Source organism: Homarus americanus, unplaced genomic scaffold, assembly GCF_018991925.1.
Source record: "Homarus americanus isolate GMGI-L3 unplaced genomic scaffold, GMGI_Hamer_2.0 scaffold54679, whole genome shotgun sequence".
NCBI lineage: Eukaryota > Metazoa > Arthropoda > Malacostraca > Decapoda > Nephropidae > Homarus > Homarus americanus.
Genome location: NW_024722701.1, coordinates 3,375,327 through 3,397,974, shown reverse-complemented (window position 1 = coordinate 3,397,974; position 22,648 = coordinate 3,375,327). Strand labels below are relative to the sequence as shown.

General features: G+C 44.1%; 2 protein-coding genes across 5 annotated transcripts in view; one reads left to right on the top strand and one right to left on the bottom strand.

Moving 5' to 3' along the window:
* The window catches only part of LOC121863094 (basic proline-rich protein-like), a 41,648-nt gene extending 30,568 nt beyond the window's left edge, over positions 1-11,080 (top strand). The window contains exons 3-6 of one of the 4 annotated variants that reach the window (XM_042361591.1): positions 1,332-1,989; positions 5,802-5,955; positions 5,998-7,088; positions 9,068-11,080. In XM_042361591.1, coding sequence (XP_042217525.1) covers positions 1,381-1,989; positions 5,802-5,955; positions 5,998-7,088; positions 9,068-9,148 — 1,935 coding nt within the window. In that variant the 5' untranslated portion in view covers positions 1,332-1,380 and the 3' untranslated portion in view covers positions 9,149-11,080. Of the gene's footprint in view, positions 1-1,331; positions 1,990-5,801; positions 7,089-9,067 lie in introns of all 4 variants that reach the window. The other 3 variants (XM_042361592.1, XM_042361590.1, XM_042361588.1) reach the window with 3 other exon arrangements.
* A 4,589-nt stretch (positions 11,081-15,669) lies between these two features.
* On the bottom strand, positions 15,670-18,040 carry LOC121863118 (salivary glue protein Sgs-3-like). Its single transcript, XM_042361620.1, has one exon. It carries the CDS (start codon positions 17,992-17,994, stop codon positions 16,645-16,647), a length of 1,350 nt encoding a protein of 449 aa, XP_042217554.1. The 5' UTR covers positions 17,995-18,040; the 3' UTR covers positions 15,670-16,644.
* Positions 18,041-22,648: the final 4,608 nt, after the last annotated feature.

The following is a 22,648-nucleotide window of genomic DNA, read 5'->3' as shown; positions in this document are numbered from 1 at the left end:
GTCAGGTGAGGGTGGGTGTAACCTGGGCAGGCTGGACCATGTAAGGCGGTGATGACGAATAGTGAAGTAGTTTTATAAGTGACAAATTTACCAGTGTGTCACTACTGCAAGTGTTGATGGCATGGACTGAGGGTGTGACGTATATAGACCCCATATCATTATTTTTAAAGGTAGCATATTATTACATCGTTGGTCAGCACACACCAGAGACTGCCTTACTCGATAAAAGATTAAGTTAATGTAAACATATTCTGGTCCAGCTACACTACTGTTAGTAAATGGCAACCCGCAAGGTAGTGTGTTGGCTCCGATCGTATTCATTATCATAGTTGAGTGTGTATCGCCTGATGTGTAATTCTTTCGTTGATGATACAAACTTGTTATCACATATTCCATCTGGCCTAATTCAGCTGCAAATGGATCTAGACAACCTCCAACAGTATACGAAGTTACTCAGTGGGCACTAGAAAGAAGCCACTGACCACTGATCGTATACAAATGAAAAACAAATATTGAGCTATAAAAGACGAGGAACTAAAACAAAAGTGTGGCAGACAACAAATACATGTGGCTTGAAGATCATTTAAACGATAATTCCTTCAGACGCAGTAGTACAGTACACGGGGCTGGTCTGGCAACAAGTGGGTCAGTATACAAGTGTGGTGTAGCAGCCTCACAAGACCGAGGATGTCTAGGAATACTGGACTTTAGTAAATTAACTTAAATGTTACTCCTCATTCTATGGATCAACACACGTCTTCACAACAGACGCCATTACACATTAGTTTCTTATCTTGCAACTTACATCGTGTCCATTAGAACCTCAACTTTTCCCTTAGAGCATTTAAGAGGGTCATGCCATGCGTTTAATATTGTACGAAATTGTTTGTGGAAGTTATCTACATTTTTGTACATATGAAATTCAAAGGTTTTAAGCTTATAGACACACTTGTAAACATCATCTTTACAAACATGTTATCCAGTTATCCAAAAGCAGCACCGTGTCAACACATCCTCTGATAATAATATTATGATCCATTAAATTATACTGATAACGGGTATTCTAATTATAGAAAATGGTTGTGTGAGTTCAGCATTATCTGGGTAACTAAACAAATAGTGGCGCCACGGGTAGGAGCTACAGCCCAGACCCTCGGTGCTATCTTGGTAGTATCGACACCCATTACTACCTAGTAGAGAAGTATAACCAGTCTGCGCTACTACTAACGCTGCTATTATCACTAGTAGTGCCCCCCCCCCTCTCTCTCTCTCTCTCTCTCTCTCTCTCTCAGATGTAGTGTGAATAACAGGTATCTTCTCTCCCATCACAGATGCGTGCACTGGTGCTTGCGACTGTGGTGGTGGTAGTGGCTGCGGGCTATGGTCCACCCAAACCCGTTTCCAACCCATTCACTCACGGTAACGGAGGCTCCAGCAGCAGCGGTGGTGGAGGCTGCGGTAGTGGCGGCTGCGGGAACAGCGGCTGCGGTAGCGGTGGTAGCGGGTGCGGCGGAGGCGGCCGCCACACAGGCCGTAACATGTAGCGGGAGCGGCTGCGGTGGTGCGCCGAGTGGTGGCGGCAGCGGGTGTTCGGGGCCAGGGTGTCCCCGACCTCCCTCCACTAACTCAGGCCCTTACTGGTGGCAGGGAGAAAACTCCCCCTTTAAGCATTCTCCAGGTAAGGTCAGCACACCAGCAAGACCCGGGGCACAGTGCGGCAATGGCGGCAGCTGCTCTCCCACACCCTCACAAGGCTCCCCACCACACCAGACCTTCGTGCAGTCCGCCCCACCACAGGCGACCGGCACACAATCCAGACCATCACGGCTGCCTGTGATCCCACCCACAGAGCAGAACCTAGTAGTGCGACCCATGGGCATCTGTCCTGTGAGGTTTGTTTGCGTCCACTGGCAGTTGTGTCGTAACGGAAACGTGATCGCGGACGGCACCGGCAACATCAACAAGAGGATCAAGGAAGTCCCCCCGCAGGTAAGGACACAGGTGTGGGAAACACGTGTAGCGGACAAGGGTGCATGGTGAGTAATGACATAGGTGCAGGACACAAGTGTATAAAGACAGTCTTAGAACATGTGGAGAGGACAAGTGTAACTCTAGACCAAAAGTATAAAACAGACACGAGTACAATATACTGTACTAGACAAGTGTTTCAAGCAAGTGAACAGAACACCTGTGTGATTCTCGTGTATGTGTGTGTGTGTGTGTGTGTGTGTGTGTGTGTGTGTGTGTGTGTGTGTGTGTGTGTGTGTGTGTGTGTGTGAATGATGCTTCACTAAGCGTCACTACATAAGACAATCTCATACACGTCTCTAACAGTTAAAATTCTTTGAGATATAATCTAAGTGTTAAACCATCTGGAAAAGACAAATTACTTATGATAATATTACTTAGGTTAGGTTATGTTAGAGTAAGCTAAGTTAGGTTAGACTATGTTAGAGTAAGCTAAGTTAGGTTAGACTATGTTAGAGTAAGCTAAGTTAGGTTAGGTTATGTTAGAGTAAGCTAAGTTAGGTTAGATTATGTTAGAGTAAGCTAAGTTAGGTTAGATTATGTTAGAGTAAGCTAAGTTAGGTTAGACTATGTTAGAGTAAGCTAAGTTAGGTTAGGTTATGTTAGAGTAAGCTAAGTTAGGTTAGGTTATGTTAGAGTAAGCTAAGTTAGGTTAGTATGTTAGAGTAAGCTAAGTTAGGTTAGGTTATGTTAGAGTAAGCTAAGTTAGGTTAGGTTATGTTAGATAAGCTAAGTTAGGTTAGGTTATGTTATAAGCTGTTAGGTTAGACTATGTTAGAGTAAGCTAAGTTATAGGTTATGTTAGAGTAAGCTAAGTTAGGTTAGACTATGTTAGAGTAAGCTAAGTTAGTGGGTTATATATGTTAGTTAGGTTAGACTATGTTAGAGTAAGCTGCTAGTTAGGTTATGTTATGTTAAGTTAGTTAGGTTATGTTAGAGTAAGCTAAGTTAGGGTTAGATTATGTTAGAGTAAGCTGTCAGGTTAGACTATGTTAGAGTAAGCTAAGTTAGGTTAGGTTATGTTAGAGTAGCTGTTAGGTTAGGTTTGTTAGAGTAAGCTAGGTTAGGTTAGACTATGTTAGAGTAAGCTAAGTTAGGTTAGACTATGTTAGAGTAAGCTAAGTTAGGTTAGGTTATGTTAGAGTAAGCTAAGTTAGGTTAGGTTATGTAAGAGTAAGCTAAGTTAGGTTAGACTATGTTAGAGTAAGCTAAGTTAGGTTAGGTTATGTTAGAGTAAGCTAAGTTAGGTTAGACTATGTTAGAGTAAGCTAAGTTGGGTTAGGTTATGTTAGAGTAAGCTAAGTTAGGTTAGGCTATGTTAGAGTAAGCTGTTAGGTTAGAGTAAGCTAGTTAGGTTAGACTATGTTAGAGTAAGCTAAGTTGGTAGGGTATGTTAGAGTAAGCTAAGTTGGGTTAGGTTATGTTAGAGTAAGCTAAGTTAGGTTAGACTATGTTAGAGTAAGCTAAGTAGTTAGGTTATGTTAGAGTAAGCTGTTAGGTTAGACTATGTTAGAGTAAACTAAGTTAGGGTTAGATTATGTTAGAGGCTGCTAGGGTTGAGGCATGTTATAAGCTGCTAGGTAGGGTAGTGTTAGAGTAAGCTAAGTTAGGTTAGATTATGTTAGAGTAAGCTAAGTTAGGTTAGGTTATGTTAGAGTAAGCTAAGTTAGGTTAGACTATGTTAGAGTAAGCTAAGTTAGGTTAGATTATGTTAGCTTAGTTAATTTAGAATAGGTTAGGTTAGGACAGCTTTGGTTAAACCACGTTAGGTTAGAATAGATTAAATTAGGTTAGGTTAGATCAGGATAGGTTACACTAGGTTAGGTTAGATCAGGATAGGTTATACTAGGTTAGGTTAGATCAGGATAGGTTACACTAGGTTAGGTTAGATCAGGATAGGTTACACTAGGTTAGGTTAGATCAGGATAGGTTATACAAGGTTAGGTTAGATCAGGATAGGTTATACAAGGTTAGGTTAGATCAGGATAGGTTATACTAGGTTAGGTTAGATCAGGATAGGTTACACTAGGTTAGGTTAGATCAGGATAGGTTACACTAGGTTAGGTTAGATCAGATAGGTTATACAGTTAGGTTAGATCAGGATAGGTTAAGGGTTAGGTTAGACAGGATAGGTTATACTAGGTTAGGGTTAGATCAGGATAGGTTACACTAGGTTGGGTTAGATCAGGATAGGTTATACTGGTTAGGTTAGATCGGGATAAGTTACACTAGGTTAGGTTAGATCAGGATAGGTTACACTAGGTTAGGTTAGATCAGGATAGGTTACACTAGGTTGTTAGATAGAATGTGACAGGTTGTGCTAGGGTTAGACTGGATAGGTTATACAGGTTAGGTTAGATCAGGATAGGTTACACTAGGTTAGGTTAGATCAGGATAGGTTATACTAGGTTAGGTTAGATCAGGATAAGTTACACTAGGTTAGGTTAGATCAGGATAGGTTACACTAGGTTAGGTTAGATCAGGATAGGTTACACTAGGTTAGGTTGTGTGTTACAGTAGGTGTTGTGTGTTGTAGGTGTTGTGTGTTGTAGGTGTTGTGTGTTGTAGGTGTTGTGTGTTGTAGGTGTTGTGTGTTGTAGGTGTTGTGTGTTGTGGGTGTTGTGTGTTGTAGGTGTTGTGTGTTGTAGGTGTTGTGTGTTGTAGTGTTGTGTGTTGTGGTGTTGTGTGTAGGTGTTGTGTGTAGGTGTTGTGTGTTGTGTGTTGATGTTGTAGGTGTTGTGTGTTGTGGTGTGTGTGTTTAGGTGTTGTGTGTTTTAGGTGTTGTGTGTTGTAGGTGTTGTGTGTTGTAAGTGTTGTGTGTTGTAAGTGTTGTGTGTTGTAAGTGTTGTGTGTTGTAGGTGTTGTGTGTTTGTAGGTGTTGTGTGTGTTGTAGGTGTTGTGTGTTGTAAGTGTTGTGTGTTGTAGGTGTTGTGTGTGTTGTAAGTGTTGTGTGTTGTAGGTGTTGTGTGTTGTAGGTGTTGTGTGTTTTAGGTGTTGTGTGTTGTGGGGTGTTGTGTGTTGTAGGTGTGTGTGTGTTGTGTGGTGTTGTGTGTTGTAGGTGTTGTGTGTTGTAGGTGTTGTGTGTTGTGTGTTGTAAGTGTTGTGTGTTGTAGGTGTTGTGTGTTGTAAGTGTTGTGTGTTGTAAGTGTTGTGTGTTGTAGGTGTTGTGTGTTTTAGGTGTTGTGTGTTGTAGGTGTTGTGTTGTAGTGTTGTGTGTTGTAGGTGTTGTGTGTTGTAGGTGTTGTGTGTTGTATGTGTTGTGTGCTGTAGGTGTTGTGTGTTGTAAGTGTTGTAAGTGTTGTGTGTTGTAGGTGTTGTGTGTTTTAGGTGTTGTGTGTTGTAGGTGTTGTGTGTTGTGTGTTGTAGGTGTTGTGTGTTGTAAGTGTTGTGTTGTAAGTGTTGTGTGTTGTAGGTGTTGTGTGTTTTAGGTGTTGTGTGTTGTAGGTGTTGTGTGTTGTAGGTGTTGTGTGTTGTAAGTGTTGTGTGTTGTAGGTGTTGTGTGTTGTAAGTGTTGTGTGTTGTAGGTGTTGTGTGTTGTAAGTGTTGTGTGTTGTAAGTGTTGTGTGTTGTAGGTGTTGTGTGTTTTAGGTGTTGTGTGTTGTAGGTGTTGTGTGTTGTAAGTGTTGTGTGTTGTAGGTGTTGTGTGTTGTAAGTGTTGTGTGTTGTAGGTGTTGTGTGTTGTAGGTGTTGTGTGTTGTAGGTGTTGTGTGTTGTAGGTGTTGTGTGTTGTAAGTGGTGTGTAGGTGTTGCTCTAGATGTTGTTACTCCCGCAGGTAAGGGCGTCGTACACTAGCTGTGGTGGGGACATGGTGTGCTGCGGCGTCCCCAGCGGCTCACTGGCACCAGGGCCCTCCAACCCCTCTCTCCCATTTCCGTTCCCACCAACCGGACCAGCTTCAAGCTCAACTGGACAAGCTTCATTCCCAAGTGGACCAGCTCCAAGCTCAACTGGACAAGCTTCATTCCCAAGTGGACCAGCTCCAAGCTCAACTGGACAAGCTTCATTCCCAAGTGGACCAGCCTCACGCCCAAGTGGACCAGCTTCAAGACCAACTGGACAAGCTTCATTCCCAAGTATACCAGCCTCACGCCCAAGTGGACCAGCTTCAAGCTCAACCGGACCAGCTTCATTCCCAAGTGGACCAGCTTCATTCCCAAGTGGACCAGCCTCACGCCCAAGTGGACCAGGTTCAAGCTCAACCGGACAAGCTTCATTCCCAAGTGGACAAGCTTCATACCCAAGTGGGCCAGCTTCAAGACCAACTGGACAAGCTTCATTCCCAAGTGGACCAGCCTCACGCCCAAGTGGACCAGGTTCATTCCCAAGTGGACCAGCCTCACGCCCAAGTGGACCAGGTTCAAGCTCAACCGGACAAGCTTCATTCCCAAGTGGACAAGCTTCATACCCAAGTGGACCAGCTTCAAGACCAACTGGACAAGCTTCATTCCCAAGTAAACCAGCCTCACGCCCAAGTGGACCAGCTTCAAGGCCAACCGGACCAGCTTCACGCCCACCTGGACCAGGTTCATTCCCAAGTGGACCAGCTTCAAAGCCAACCGGACCAGCTTCACGCCCACCTGGATCAGGTTCATTCCCAAGTGGACCAGCTTCAAGGCCAACCGGACCAGCTTCACGCCCACCTAGACCAGGTTCATTCCCAAGTGGACCAGCCTCCTCAAGCCCACAACCTTCCCGGCCCTCCTCCGGAACACCCCAAAGACCAGCTGGTCCCAGACCACAGTCCACCATCATCAACCAGGCCAGGCCAGTCGCTCCCGGCCAACCATTCTTCCAGCCCGGTGCCCCAAATGGGCAACCAGCACAACCACGCCCACAAGTTCCCATCAGCAACCCCATCGGCATAACGGGTCCTCCCAGCCCCCAACCAACACCCATGGGAGGAATGATGATGGGCATGATGCCCATGAGGTCAGGGTCGTGCAGCGCGGGCACCTACTGTGTACCCCCCAGCACGTGTAACCCCTACACTGGCTTCATCATCAGGAACAACAGCATGTTGATGGCCGTGTGGCCAGGTGCACCAACCGTTCCTCTGCTGGTGAGTTGTTCATCTCTTCTTGACCTGACAGATCACCTTGTGATACTCGAGATAGGCAGCAGGCAGCTATCAAACAGGGAGGTACTGCTGCCTGGGAAGATATTGGAAGCATAATGTGCAGGGTCTCAATTGTTTCTCTTAGTTTAACAACAAAACATATATAACTTTTCTCTCTCTTGATCTGTTTTATTTGATCTATTTCTTTATTAAATCATGGAGTTAGTTGACAATATTATTAAAGAGGGACCTTCTCGGATGGGTCCCACTGGTCGGGAAGGTTGTGGACCCCAGGGCCGACCTGATCATCATCAAGCTACTGGGGCCTCAACTGACGTCACGGCGGTTGCTGGAGGATCGTATTTTTTCACACTTCAGTTTTCCAACATTCGCGGACTGAGATCCAATTTTCCCTCTGTGCAGCACCATCTATTAACCTCTTCCTCCGACCTCTTACTACTATCCGAACTTCAACTGACCAAAGCAGCTTCACCCAAACCTTTTCAAGTCTCCAACTACAACCATTGTACCTCTTTCCTTCTAAGGGAGGTGTATGCTCCAACTGCAACACACGTACACCTATAGCTCGACTCACGGATCTTGAATCTTCTCTTTACGATGTCATTTGGCTCAAAATATCTCTACCAACTATGACTATTTTTTTCCTATACTGTACTGTTCTCCATCTCTACTAACTACATGGGTCTCTTTGCCTCTCTCACTTCTTGCCACGAGTCACTGCTATCCACACACCCCAACACCGAGATCCTCTATCTCGGGGATTTCAATGTAGGCTACATCACAGATAGTGGCTTGGCTCTACAAGGAATGACCCAGGTGGAGTCAAGAGACTCTTTTTTTGCTTACTTAATGATCTGGAACAAATAATTAAACACCCAATTGACCCAATACTTTCTAACTTGGAGTACTGCTCTCATATTTGGGGTGGTTCTTCATCTGTCCAACTGTTAGATAGTGTGGAATCAAAGGCATTTCGTTGTTTTAACTCTCCTCATTTACTCAATAATCTTTCTTCAATTTCTCTTCGCTGCAATGTTGCTTCACTTTCTCTCTTTTACTGGTACTTTAACGGGCATTGTTCGGTGGATTTGGCATCCTGTGTACCGCCGGCAAGGCTGTGGGCTCCAAACACACGTCTTGCCCGCGGTGCCCACCGTTTATGTGTAGATCTCGGTCACACTAGAATAACCAGTTATAGTACATCCTTCTTTCCTCACACAGCCAAACTGTGGAATGCTCTGCCTTCTTCTGTGTTTCCATACTCCTACAATCTGTCTGTCATAAAAAGCTGGTTTTCGGCATCTTCGTGATGTACTGTAGATTAATATACTAGTTTTGTTCTTTAATTTTTAGTCCCCCTTCCCCCTCCAGGCCCCGTTATGGGTCGATAACTTGTACCCGGGTAGGCTATTCCTCATAAAAAAATCAGCTAGGTTTACTCTCGTTTAGTTCACTAGATACCCTTTCAATATTCTCCGTCACTTCGGACACAACATACTGACACCACATTTAAGACAAAAGGCCGTTGATTAGTCAATGACCTTTTGATCTTCATAATTAGCTATTTCATTCATAATAACAATCTGTCAATATAATTTTAGTCATCCTTTCAAGTCACATGACAAATTCGTTTTCTTTAACAAGAATGTTTAAGAGAAATGTTGTGAGGTGACAAACAGATAAACCAGGGGCAGATCCAGGGGGTCCGGACCCCACCCCCCACCCCTCTTTTTTTTTCATTATAAAATGCAAAGGCTTTTTCTTGGTAAAATTATCGTTTTGGTCACCCGGCGAATTTTAGTTAGCAACAATAAATTATTGTAAACACAAACTCTATACATAAAATATTATTTGGAGAAAAATGATATATTGGTGGAATAGCAGATGGTTGATTGATACATAAATAAATGTAGAACATGTCAGCTGCGCCACATACTAACATACAGGTGTTTACTCCCCAGCCTTGCTTCGTCCCAGATGGCTCCATCACCAATGGTGTTTGTTGCCAGGAGGCTCACCCTAATGCTGCAGGCGCCGACTAAGTCACGTCCACTCCAACGCCCACGGACAAGTCACACGTCCAAGTCATCTGCAACGCCAGTTCTTTGATTAATCTTATTCTAGAACAACTACAGCTACTACTCCACGCCCACGACGCTAAATATACCATTAGCATCAATGCCCTGTCTACCTATACGGCAAAGCCTTGAAATTAGTGCATGTCTACTACTGTAGGAACACTCGTGTAATATCTGTAACTTCCGTATTTAGATTGTAACAAAACTCAGGCGAGAGCAGCAAAATGTTCTCATCTCTAAGCTATGGTCGTCAACAGGAAGACTTCAAACAAAGAATAAAAAAAACGCCACATTACATAAGTTATCATGACAAATTCCTTTCCTGTGACCAAGAATTTATCAATTTTCTTTAATATAACTCTTTTAACTCTAAGGAAATTTTTTTACTGAAAAACGACATTATTTCATGTGATTATAAAATTGGGTAATGAATAAAAAGAAATCTATGGCAGGATCATTCAAAAAATAGATAAATTAGTAAAAAAAAAAAGCAATGATAAGAGTTAACATGAATATACGACATAAAGGAAGGAGTTAGAGGGCATTACAAGGCGTGAATATAAAATTTACAATTAATAGGCGGCAAACCTTTGATACAACATCTACCTGGTCTTTCACATACATGCGTCAAAGACACAATGGCTACAACAGAATACAATATTGATTTATTAATTAAAATTTATGAATTAAAAAAAATATATATACTTGTATATAACAAGCAGAATAAATATGAGTTGTGATTTATGTTATAGACTTAGTAATACCGATATACTGTTTACTTCAAGTAATTTGTTTAAGTGTTCGTGTAGCAACATCCAGCTGAGATCCACACATTTGTTTACACTTACAAAAACGCCATGAAGTAAAAAAAAATATCACAATAAAATTACTCATTTGTCTTGTGGTCATCACACGTTAGAACTATGTACAGTACAGTATATCATAATGTTGACTGCCGCATCATATATACATGTATGGGGTCATTTTTACAGGGTTATATATTGTACAAGTTGTGAGTTATTTTCTTACTTATACTTGTTCAGTTTTAATTTAAAGAAAATACTTGTTTGTTATTCACTGTCATCTACAAATTTAAGACCAGAACTCAGTCTTATATTTTGTTATTATTTTCAAATTAAATTATTGCTACTGTAATGGAAAATCATTCATTAGTTTCTCAGATGTATATGATATAGAACTTATGAAAACAAGATGAACGATTTAATGGTATTATGAGTTGCCGGCGAAAACATCCATTCAAACGCATCTCGATTTTAAACTGAAACAATTATTGGAACACAAGATGAACTCTTCTAGTGTAGGTATAAATTATTGTTTTACTTTTACTTTGTTTGACCTTTTCATTCGTTTATATTTTTCTATTGTTGTTTTGTATATTTTCCTTACCTATTACACTGTATATTCCATTATTTTGTCTTTTCTTCCCCACTACATTTATTCTTCTTTCTCTGAATTTAGATGTTGTATATAAATAAATGATTAAAATCTTCATAAATTATATAATTCATTTATTGAGATTTGAATTCATGACGAAGAAAAGGTTTTAGTCGATTATTTTAACATCAGAAAGTATATAACATTACCATACACAGGACTGCTATGTAATAATATCTACATATATTGTTGAAAACAGATGACAAGGGCCTTTCAAACCTAACATTTCTAACCTAACCAAACCAAAATTACGCCAGGCTTGTTAGGTTAGTTAAGGTTAGGTTTGATTAGTTAAAGTATGAAAATATATGGTTTGGCGGTTATGTTTGTGGTACTCTGGCAACATGGTAAGTCTTCCAGGGACTACTGCACTACAGTACATAGGATGTTCTATTATTTATAACTCATTCATTTCTGTTTAATAAAAAAAATGTATCAGTGTACAAGTGTTTCATATATCTTCCCGTGTTATAAAGAGAAGACTGTCAACTACACACAAAGACATTAAAGGGCGGTGTAGTGGACACTCCCCTACAACTGATCTCTCTTCTTCGGCTCAGCCAATCAGCAGTGAGTTCCAGACCGCAGTCTCTGCCCCCGAACTGTTCGCTGATTGGCCACCTGCCGTCCTCGCCCAGCCAATCAGCAGCGCTTTTTTCACTTCGCACCTCGAATCTTGACTCGGCAGGATCACATAAATACAACACGCCAGCCTTCGCCGTGATCTGACCTCTCTCAAGATCCTTCACTGCCAAAGCCAGCCAGCCAGCCTTTGTCCTAAACTGTTGACGACCGTTGGAACGCAAACGACCATTACTTAACGCCACTAACCACCACCCAAACATTCGGGAAGCTCGCTCCAGACAACACCCTCTCTGTGTCTCCCTACTGATCAGTGGCGCCCCAGATTGGGTGCTCTGTAACGGCTTCCTGCAGCAGAGTTGTGCCGGGATCCCACTGGAGTTTCTTGCACCAGTGGCTATTCCTCCTTTATTCTTCCTTCTATCTCGCTCTGGCCTGGGGACCTACATCCTAGAGGTATATTCATCCTTGGGTCCTCCCTGTAACTGTTCACCTCCCTCCCAGGAGTTTGTGAACACGAAAGGGAGGAGCAGAACCCATTCCTCCGCCGAGCCTTCCTGGGTAACCTTGATGGTGCCTATAAGTGAGCGGCTTATATAAACACCAGCCAGGAAAGTAGGCTCCCCTGACGGGGCTGTGGGAGAGAGACACAGGAACCACCTTTCGACCACTCGACCGACAAGAGGCGGTGGGAGGTGTTGTAATTCCTGTGGTAGGTTAACTCACCCAGACTAGGTAGGTTATCTATTGTATATCAAAAGGTGGCTTGTCCACCTTGCCCTCTCCATAATGAGGGCACATAGGGTAAGGATACGCTCCCTTGACGGGGGTGAAGCCGAACCACGGAAAAACTCACTAGCCGAACTGCTCGGAGCAGCACTACTCATAAAGATTACGGGCCTCATTACCACCAGGGATTCATTCATGGCCTGACCGAAGAAGACTTTGACACCCTGTTATCTAACGACAACATAAAGCATCTGAAGAAGCAGCGATTCGAAGTCGTAATCCCACCACAACTAAGAGCCAGGAAGACCGTAGTAGTTAAAACACTGGACAGGACCATCACAGAAGACACAAGTGAACAACAACTGAAATTAGACCTGGAGCAAAGAAACCAATGGGCCAGAGTAGAGGAGGTAGTTAAACTCCCTAAACTACCATCTATGCTGAAAATTAGGTTTCAGGACATAAGAATGGCACAAAAGGCAATAGAGGAGGGACTCTGTCTCTCCTACTACCATATAGGTAGTAACCAAGTTGAACAGGAAGATTTTTCTCCCATCACGCCTTGCTGGAACTGCTACAAATATACACACTTAGCCACGGACTGCCCGAACAAAAACACTAAATACTGCTCCGAATGCAGGGAAGTGGGGCATACATTTCGGGAGTGCAGGAGTAGAGAAATTCCTAGGTGCCTGAACTGCCAAGGAGACCACAGAACACTGGCAGCACGCTGTCCAGCAAGGAAAGAGATAGTAAAAGAAAGGAAGGAAATTGAAATGGAAAGAGCACAGGAAAAGCAAAACAGGACCTACTCGGCTGTAGCCAAATTAACAAAGGAAACAACTAAAGTCCTTGAAAAGGTAGCCTCACAAACCCCAGCTCAACAACCTATGGTGCTCAACCTGGGAAGTCAACTGTCGGTTAAAATCAAGACGGCAATAATACTCGCCTACCTCTTGGATATTGCCAAACCAGGATGTGTTGCTAAAAGGGTAAAGGAAATGTCCGCGGCAAATAACCTCCCAGACATGGAATTCCCCAACGACGTTCCCTCCTCAGAAATCTTCAACCTGATCTACACATCAGCGGAAACCACCAGTCAGGCGCATGCCACCCAATCACAAGCCACCTCTGACATAACCCCCCTCTCCCCCTCAACCAGAAAGTAGTGAAGAGGGGATGGAAGAAGACGAAGAGGAGCAGGAACCTGTGATACAACCTGAACAAGCGATCATATACAGCACCCCTATAAAGAACAAAATGGGAAACGTGGCGCCACCACCGTCACCAAGAAAGATTACTGAGAATCAGGATCTCGGTGAGGAAACCGGTATTAAGTTTTACACCTGCTCAGCCCCCCAAATAGTCTCAACCGAGAGACTACTGACAGAGATAAGGGAAGGAAGAGTAAAATATACATATACAGGTAAGATTCTGGAAGATCACCACATAGAAACATTAATAAAGAGAGGAAGAATCCTGACCAAATATAACAGAATAGAAAAAGTGGAGCAATCCAAGTACAGAAAAACCCGCCTCGGCCTGCACACGGAGAGGAGGTCTTCAGGAGAACATCGATCATCTAAAATGCCGCAAACAAGTTCGAGACATCACCATTCATAATCAACAGACTTAAAATAATTCAACATAATGTCCTGGCCTGGACCACACCAAGAGCTCACGACTTATACAACATATATCGTACCCTGGACCCAGAAGTCATCATGTTAAATTCTCACCTCAAGCGTAATTCAAATAAAATCAAGATATTCAATTACACAGTATACCCCCCCCCCCAAAAAAAAAGAGCCAAAATCCGTTACAATTAAAAGAAGTATAAAACATAAAATCCATGATACATATCAAGAAAACTTTCTGGCAATTGAAATTAACAGCACAGCAGGTCCAATCATAATCGGCACCTGCTACCTCCCTCCAAGACGACCAATCTTTCCAATAGCAGACATGCTCAGATTGATGAGGAGGAACATACCTGCATACTTTCTGGGCGATCTCAACGCTAGACACCGCATACTAGGACACCACACCAACAACGCCGTAGGCCGGGTCCTGAACACACTAGTGAGCCACGGCAACACCTCGGACCGGAATGCCCTACGTACATTAGAGCAGGCCACACAGTATACCCAGACATCGTTGTAACAAGTCAACACCACCACTTAAACATACTACTCGAACCCGGCCCACTAGTGATCATCTCCCTATCATAGCCACACTCTCCACAGTCCCAACACAGATCCCTGGAATGGCGGCGCTGAATCGTACCCTACCCCATATTTTTTACCTGACGTGACATGACTAGTTATGTCGCCTGTTCTTATAATCTCTTCTTATGTTTGCTGGGTGGTTGGTGTGTGGATTAGTGGATGTCATGTTTTTTAACCTGACCTCATGTTTTGTAAGGTCACCATGTGTACATAAGCTCTCTCTCAGTCTTGATAATTCAGTTGCCTCTGAAGATGTCTTGAATAAAGACGAAAGCTAAGGTGCTCCATTGTTTACCTTTTTCCTGTGTGATTTTATCAATATATATATATATATATATATATATATATATATTCACTACTGGTAGTCTCTTTTAATATTTTATTTAGCTAACATCAGAAGATTTTATTTAGCCCAGAAAGACCCCTCGTTCCAAGCAGTGGTGGTTTCAAGAAACCTTGTTTGCATATAAGGGACCCCATGTAATAATAATAAGAAAAAAATAATATCCTTTATTATTCTATACAGACAGACTTAACTAAAAGTAAATACATAAAATTCATACTAAGTTCACTTTTGTCCTGTCAAACAACCATCAAGTGACAACATATTGATTATACGAGTATTCCTGTGTGCGTGGCGAGATTTTCTTGTACAGGTGTGTGTGCGTGCGTGTGTGTGTGTGTGTGTGCGTGTGTGTGTGTGGAATAATAATAATTAATTCTAAATAATAATTTACGGTTTATTGAGAGAACATAGCAGCCGAAGGGTTGAAAATATACCGTAGTCAACAGAGATGATGAAAATTACATAATTTTCGGAATGGGTCACTTGATTGACACATGGTAAACAAGTAACACAAGCAGTACAAATATTATGTTATACTAACATGGGACGCGGGGGGTCATTCAACAGAGCACTTCAACATAGTAACAAAACAAAAGGAAGAATGACAGGGAGTGAACACACTGGTTAACTACGAGTTGTTGATAATTTTTACAATGGTCGCATGGGCTGTAGTGTCGAACAACAATTCGCGGACGGTGTCGAGGCAGGGGAAGCGTAGGTGAGCTTTTGAAGTATGAGTCTGAGTAAGCACTGAAGACCAAGACGGAGGAGGTGGAGACGAAAACTGAAGGATTTGATAATTACACTGACGCCGAGGAGCTTCGTGGAGTCCACAACCTGGAGTGTGTTGGGGTCCAAAACAATGGTGGGAGATGGGACAAGGTCAGAGGAGAGTTTGATGTGCATAACCATGTTCTTGGTGTGGTTGTTGGTGGCCCAATTTTGAAGACTGTTCAATATATACGAGTATTCTGGAGGGCAGTGTAGTCGGGAGCAGAGTTGTTCACACTGATCCCAATGGTGGAGTCGTTAACATATTTCCAGCGAGCGAGAGTTTCTCTCAGTACAGGGCATCATTGATAAGGGTGAGGAAGCAGAGTGGTCCCATCTTGATACCTTGGGGAACGCCATATGAGTGACTGAAAGGTGGAGACAGCCCCTCGGAAGCGTACGGCTTGGCGTCGGTCACGAAAGGAAGTCTGTAAGCCATGGTATAAGACCTCCGAAACCCGAGGTTGATAGCTTTGTTGATAAATAAATTGTGGTTGACAAGGTCGAATGCCTTGGCGAAGTCAATGAATGCGACAGCCACAGACGTCTTTCGTGTTTCCAAATAGTGGTATATGTAGTCGAGAAAGCTAACGAGACAGTGGGTGTTGGAGGAAATTTTTATCTTGCCACATCGCTATGGCGCCTGTAAAATCAGCATATTCGCAGATTAATCTGGGTACTGGGGTGATGGTAATGGTTATAGTAACTCATTTAAGGATTTGGGCACTGGTGAAACATAGTGAGTCTTCCAGTCAGCTGGGCATCCTGCTTGGCCGAGGAAAGCATTGATGATGGAGCAGAGGTGTTTAGCTAGTTCCGGGGAGAACTCCTTGTAGAGTTTCAATGATAAGTCAATGGGGGTGGTGGAGCGCTTTAGCTTCAGTTGTTCAAACGTCATGCGACTTCAAATTCTTTCACTGGTAGGTAAGCAATGTGTCAAGCCGGGGGAGCGTCTGGCTTATACGAGAAGTTGCGAAACGGTTGTTAGATTGCAGCACCATTAGTGAGGTGACTAAGGAAGGGGAGGTTGTGTGTGTGTGTGTGTGTGTGTGTTTTATGGATTTAGTTTCAAATTTCTCGTATGGAGAAAAGTGCAAAAAGGTCGATTCTCGACCAGTGTTTACTGCAAACTTTCCACCGTGAGTAACAGTGTGGTGACTATGGTCCACGTTTTAATGTATGCTAATGCACACCTTGAGTAGTTGTTGTTGACAGCGTTACAGCCATGTGTCTTACTGTCCAGTTCCTACATGTATGAAACTATTTATGTATAAAACTACAGTATTGACTAAAAGATACCAAACTATAATACGGTTTGTTTGAGGTGCTACAGAAGTGTGTGTGTGTGATCAGGAGACCACGAGAGGGTAGGAGTACTGGTGGGTCGGGGAGCTAAAGGAAACGTGAGCCACGCCTGTTGACGCCCCAAACCCACTCGTCCCTCTCCCTGCGCTCCCCACACTCTTCCCACGCCCCACAGACTGCAGACTGGGGTTCGTGTTTCTGAGTGGAGGGCGTGGAGGAGTAGTAGTCGTAGTGGGTGGAGGCGGAGGGAGTGTCGAGGTGGACGAAGGAGGTGGAGGTGTGGGACGCGTCGTACGTGTTTTGCTGATGGGTTGCCTCCTCCCAGACTGAGCCAGGATCACGGGGCTGCTCACGCCTCCGGGTGCAGCAGGTCGTGTGGCGGATGGCCTGGCAGATGTGGGTTGTGCGACAGCTGGTGTGACGGGACGACGTTGAGCGGATGTTCGTTGTGAAACAGAAGTTGACCAAACAGCACTAGGGACCACAGGTGCTGTTTGCTTAGATTTGGGAAAGTGAGGACGTGGTGCAGCAGTAGAAGTGACAGAAGGACGTCGTGGAGAAGCCGAAGTGGCAGAAGGACGTCGTGCAGCAGAAGTGGCAGAAGATCGTCGTGCAGTAGCAGAAGAGGCAGAAGGTCGTCGTGCAGTAGCAGAAGTGGCAGAAGGTCGTCGTATAGCAGCAGAAGTGGCAGAAGGTCGTCGTATAGCAGCAGAAGTGGCAGAAGGACGTCGTATAGCAGCAGAAGTGGCAGAAGGACGTCCCACAGGCGAAGATTGGAGGACTGGCTTGGCGGTGCGTTGTGCAGCTGCTGGAGGGACTTTAGCTGTAGATGTCGGCCGCCTGACATTCTGCGACGCCGTGACTCGGTTGATACCGTTGAAGGAGGCTCGTCCTGTGCCAGATGTCGAAGATGATGATGTTGACGACGATGGTGACGAAGACGATGGGAAACCACGAGAGGCTATGGCCCTCCCTCTTGATGGCGATGGAGAGGACAAAGATGAACTAACTGATTTTCCTCCTACACGAGAAGCCCCTGAAGATGATTTAGACCCCAAGGACCGGCCTGAACTTGTAGCGTCAGCTGAGGCAGGTCGTCCGGCATCCCCGAACGGCTGCATCACGTCCTCCACTTGAACGTCGACCACGAAGCCGATCTCGTCGTTGGCGCGGTAAATGACGGTCTGCCTCTTACCGTCGGGTCTCAGGTAAGAGTAGCGCCCCTCCACAGTGCCATCTTCTAACGCTTCTTGCTGAGACTTCTCATCGTAGGTGGGCTGGTTCTTCACCTCCCACGTCACAGCGTACGACGGGTTGGGGTCTACGAAGTTGTCCGGAGAAGAGTCCAGCACGGCCGCCCACGCCACGCCCACGCCCATATACGCCAACATCATCTGCGACACACACACCTGGCCTCATTAACACGAAGGGGACGCCATCGGTGTCCGTGAAATTGTGTAGTAGTTACATGAAAACACACACTCTCTCTCTCTCTCTCTCTCTCTCTCTCTCTCTCTCTCTCTCTCTCTAATCTTTCAAGTTACTTATCTCTATATTCATACATGTGTGCAGTATCGGCCTGAGTGATAAGTGTTCAGCTTTGTCTTATTTCAATTAATTTAAGCTTATAATAGCTTTCTCAGGCTGTCATTGTTTGTATACCTATGCTGTCATTGTACACTGTATACCTATGCTGTCATTGTACACTGTATACCACCACTTTCTATGTGCACATTGTTTATATAACCTGCGCTTTCTATGTACATTGATCGAATAACTGCAGTCTATAAACATGTTGAACTACTATGAATGTGTATGGCGACTATATTGAGTATCTATCTAGTTATCCACTAATCTATCTATTTATCCACTTATCTATCTATCTAATTCTTTCGTCCGTTTTCTGTCACCTATCGTGTTACACTACAACATTCCTGCTGTCACACGTTATGCAAGTGACTGATATATATTAAGATATCTGTTACACTATCACACAATGTCTGTAAAGAATAACACTTTCTTATAACGACACGCACACAGTTTGTTACAGTCATACAGTTATACCGTCACATAATGTTAGACCGTCACACAGTTACATCTTTAAACAATTTTATATACCTTCGCTCAGTTTATTACATCGTCACACAAGTTACATCGTCACACATGTTACACCGTCACACATGTTTCCCCGTCAAATATGTTACCCCGTCACACATAACACACCGTCACTCATTGTTACATCATCACACACACTGTGACACGGCCACATAATGTTAGATCGTCACACATTGTTACGCCGTCACACACTGTCTGTTACAATGATACAGACCGTCTGCTACACCGTCACACAATGTGTTACACCGTCACACATTGTTACGCCGTCACACACTGTCTGTTACAATGATACAGACCGTCTGTTACACCGTCACACACCGTCTGTTACACCGTCACACACCATCTGTTACACCGTCGCACACTGTCTATTACACCGTCACACACCATCTGTTACACCCTCACACACCATCTGTTACACCCTCACACACCATCTGTTACACCGTCACACACCATCTGTTACACCGTCGCACACTGTCTATTACACCGTCACACACCATCTGTTACACCGTCGCACACTGTCTATTACACCGTCACACACCATCTGTTACCCTCACACCATCTATTTTGCGTCACACACACCATCTATTTCGTCACACACCATCTATTTACCCTCACACTATCTATTTTAATCACACCATCTATTACACCAAATCTACTTTACTGTCTGTTACACCCAAAGTACACGCATCTGTACACCTCCACACACCAAATCTGTTACACCGTCACACACCATCTATTTAAATCACACACAAATCTGTACCCTCACACTGCATCTGTTACCGTCCCTGTCCTGTACTGCGTCACACACTGTCTGGTACCGTCACACACTGTCCTGTGCACCGTCCACACGCTATTACCGTCACACACTATTGCAAATCACACACCGTCTGTTGTTCATCATCACACACCGTCTGTTACACCGTCACACACTGTCTGTTACACCATCACACAGTCTGTTACACAATCACACACTGTTACAGCGTCACACACTGTCTGTTACACCATTACACACACTGTCTGTTACACCGTCACACACTGTTACACCGTCACATTCTGCCTATTTCACCGTCACATAGTCTGTTACACCGTCACATAGTCTGATACATCGTCACACACTGTCTGTTACACTGTCATAAACTGCCTATTACACCGTCACATAGTCTGTTACACCGTCACACACTGTTACACCGTCACATACTGCCTATTACACCGTCACATAGTCAGTTACACCGTCACATAGTCTGATACATCGTCACACACTGTCTGTTACACTGTCATAAACTGCCTATTACACCGTCACATAGTCTGTTACACCGTCACACACTGTTACACCGTCACATACTGCCTATTACACCGTCACATAGTCTGTTACACCGTCACATAGTCTGATACATCGTCACACACTGTTACACCGTCACACAATTCCGCTGCCTCATATTGTTACATCGTCACACACTGGATGAGGGAGGGGGGAGTGGAGAGGAGTAGGGAAAGGAAGGAGGGGAGAATAGGGAGAAGGAAGGAAAGAGGGAGAGGAAAGATGAGATGCTTAGAATGGTAGAGGTAGGGAGGAGGTAAGAAGGAAGGATGGGAGGAGGAGGATGACACAGAGAATGGTAGGGAGGAGGTAAGAAGTATTCACCTGGACCAACATGACTGTGTAGTGCCTCGTGTTGCCACCTGTACCTGTCTTATATACCTGTTGGCCAAGGTGAGGCCCTACCTCCTACCCTCCCCCTCTCTCACTCTCTCTCCCTTTCTTTGTCTCATCCTCCTCCCATCCTTCCTTCCCCCTTTTCTCTGTATCTCACCCCCCCTGCCTTCCTCTCTCTCTCTCTCTCTCTCTCTCTCTCTCTCTGAACTTTCCTCCATCCCCCTTCTTAATCCTGGTAAGTGGTCCTTAAGATTCATGAGATGCAGTGGTCTATTCCAAATGCTACTTTCTACACAGTTGAAACAATAGAATTCATTCTCTCTCTCTCTCTCTCTCTCCTCTTCTCTCTCTCTCTCTCTCTCTCTTCCTCTTTCTCTCTCTCTCACCTACAATAAGCAACCTTCTCTCCCAGCTTCAACTGCAGCTCACCTGTAAATATCTGGCGAATATCCGATGAGGCAACAAGGTAATTCACGACGAGGGTAAATGCAATTTGGCCTGCAAGATGAATAGTTGCAGGTGTTCCTTGAGGAGATAGGTAGATAGATAGATAGATAGATAGATAGATATATAGAATAAAATCGTTATACAAGTTCAGATTGACTCAACAATTACGGGTAGACAATGCAGGTGTACAAACAAGCATTTTTGATGTTCTGTTTAACGGGATCTTATGGACACTAACAACCCCAGTTTACATTTCCTGATGATTAAACACCCTAACGCTAACCTAACTTACCCTAACCTAACTTAATCTTAACCTAATCTAACCCAATTTAGCCCATAGGCAGCGCTTCGGTGTTTAATCCTCAGATGAAACCAGCTGTGACTTGTCTTCATGCGATCCTTTTTATGACTGTATTGTCTTTTAGAGTGCAGGTGTGTGTGTGTGTGTGTGTGTGTGTGTGTGTGTGTGTGTGTGTAGATAGAGAAGGATGCACAGTCACCCTTCACTAATGCGTTTACAGGGGCTCGTCAGGTTTTGTGCAATGTGGCAACCCTGTGTTTGTTTACATTCGACGGAAGGAAACTCACAATACTAAACATACTATGGAATAAAATTAAAACAATATTAAAACAAACATCTCAAAGATAATGAGTTGTGGAGTATTTATATGATGAGCCCCTGTAAACGCACTAGTGAAGGGGACTGTACATGTAAGTCTGAATATATATCGTTTGTCATTGATAAGGTGGCGTAAAGGGGAAGCAAGCAATGGTTGTCGGGACGGGAGAAAGTGTACAATATATAGGATGACCTGGCCCTCCCTGTTGTTTAGGAAGGGCGAGTTTTGGTGGGCACGGGGTGTGGAAAAGGGCACGGGGGCACGGTAGGGGTCACGTTGGATTATGTTTGTATAAGATCAGGTTAAGTCAGGATAAAGTGTGATAACGTTAAGCTCAGGTCAAGAGAGGACAGGTTTGTTTAGCTTGAGGTTAGGTTAGGTTAGTTAGGTTACGTTACATTAGGTGACAATTAGGTCATATTAGGGTAGGTTAGGTAAGTTTAGGGTAGATAACATTATTTTTAGGTTAGGTTAGGTTAGGTTGTTCACAGACAATCACTTACGATTTTATTTTCCCACGTCAAAGCTAAGGCTCATCAAGCCCAGGTAAAGTGTGAGTCATTAGCAGTGATCACCAGGTAACTGATGTTTATTATATTTATCTGGTCATAAATATATACGCACAAAGGAGTGAAATTACTGACCTCGGATTATTAGAGAGAGAGAGAGAGAGAGAGAGAGAGAGAGAGAGAGAGAGAGCGAGAGAGAGAGAGAGAGACTGTATTAACTGGCTCTCCACAGTGGTAAACATAGAATGATGAAAGACTCTTTGTGTGTGTGTGTGCGTGTGTGTGTGTGTGTGTAGTAGTAATAGGCTGTGTAATTATATACAAGTGTAGAGGGACGTGTATGTCGTGGTATGAGCGTCCGTACACAAGGTATAAAGGTAACCTGTATCTTTATACCGTGTCCGTCCGTATAGTCTGGCCTGTATATAGTATGATCGTATGTGTGTGTAGATGAGAGCGGGTGTTCGTGCAGGCGTGTGGGCGTGTATGAGGGAGCGGGGTCAAGAGAAAGGAGAAAAGGGGGTAGGTCATCTTCCCCCATTTCATGTGTGTGGGGGAGTGCCCATCCCACCCTCCCTCCCTCCCTCCCCCCCACACCCTGTGTCGTGTGTGTGGGAAGGGGGGTGGGGGAGCCTATTCCATACCTCCCCACTCCCTGTATCGCATGTAAGTGTAGTAGCATCCTTCCCCTCCCTCCTTCCCC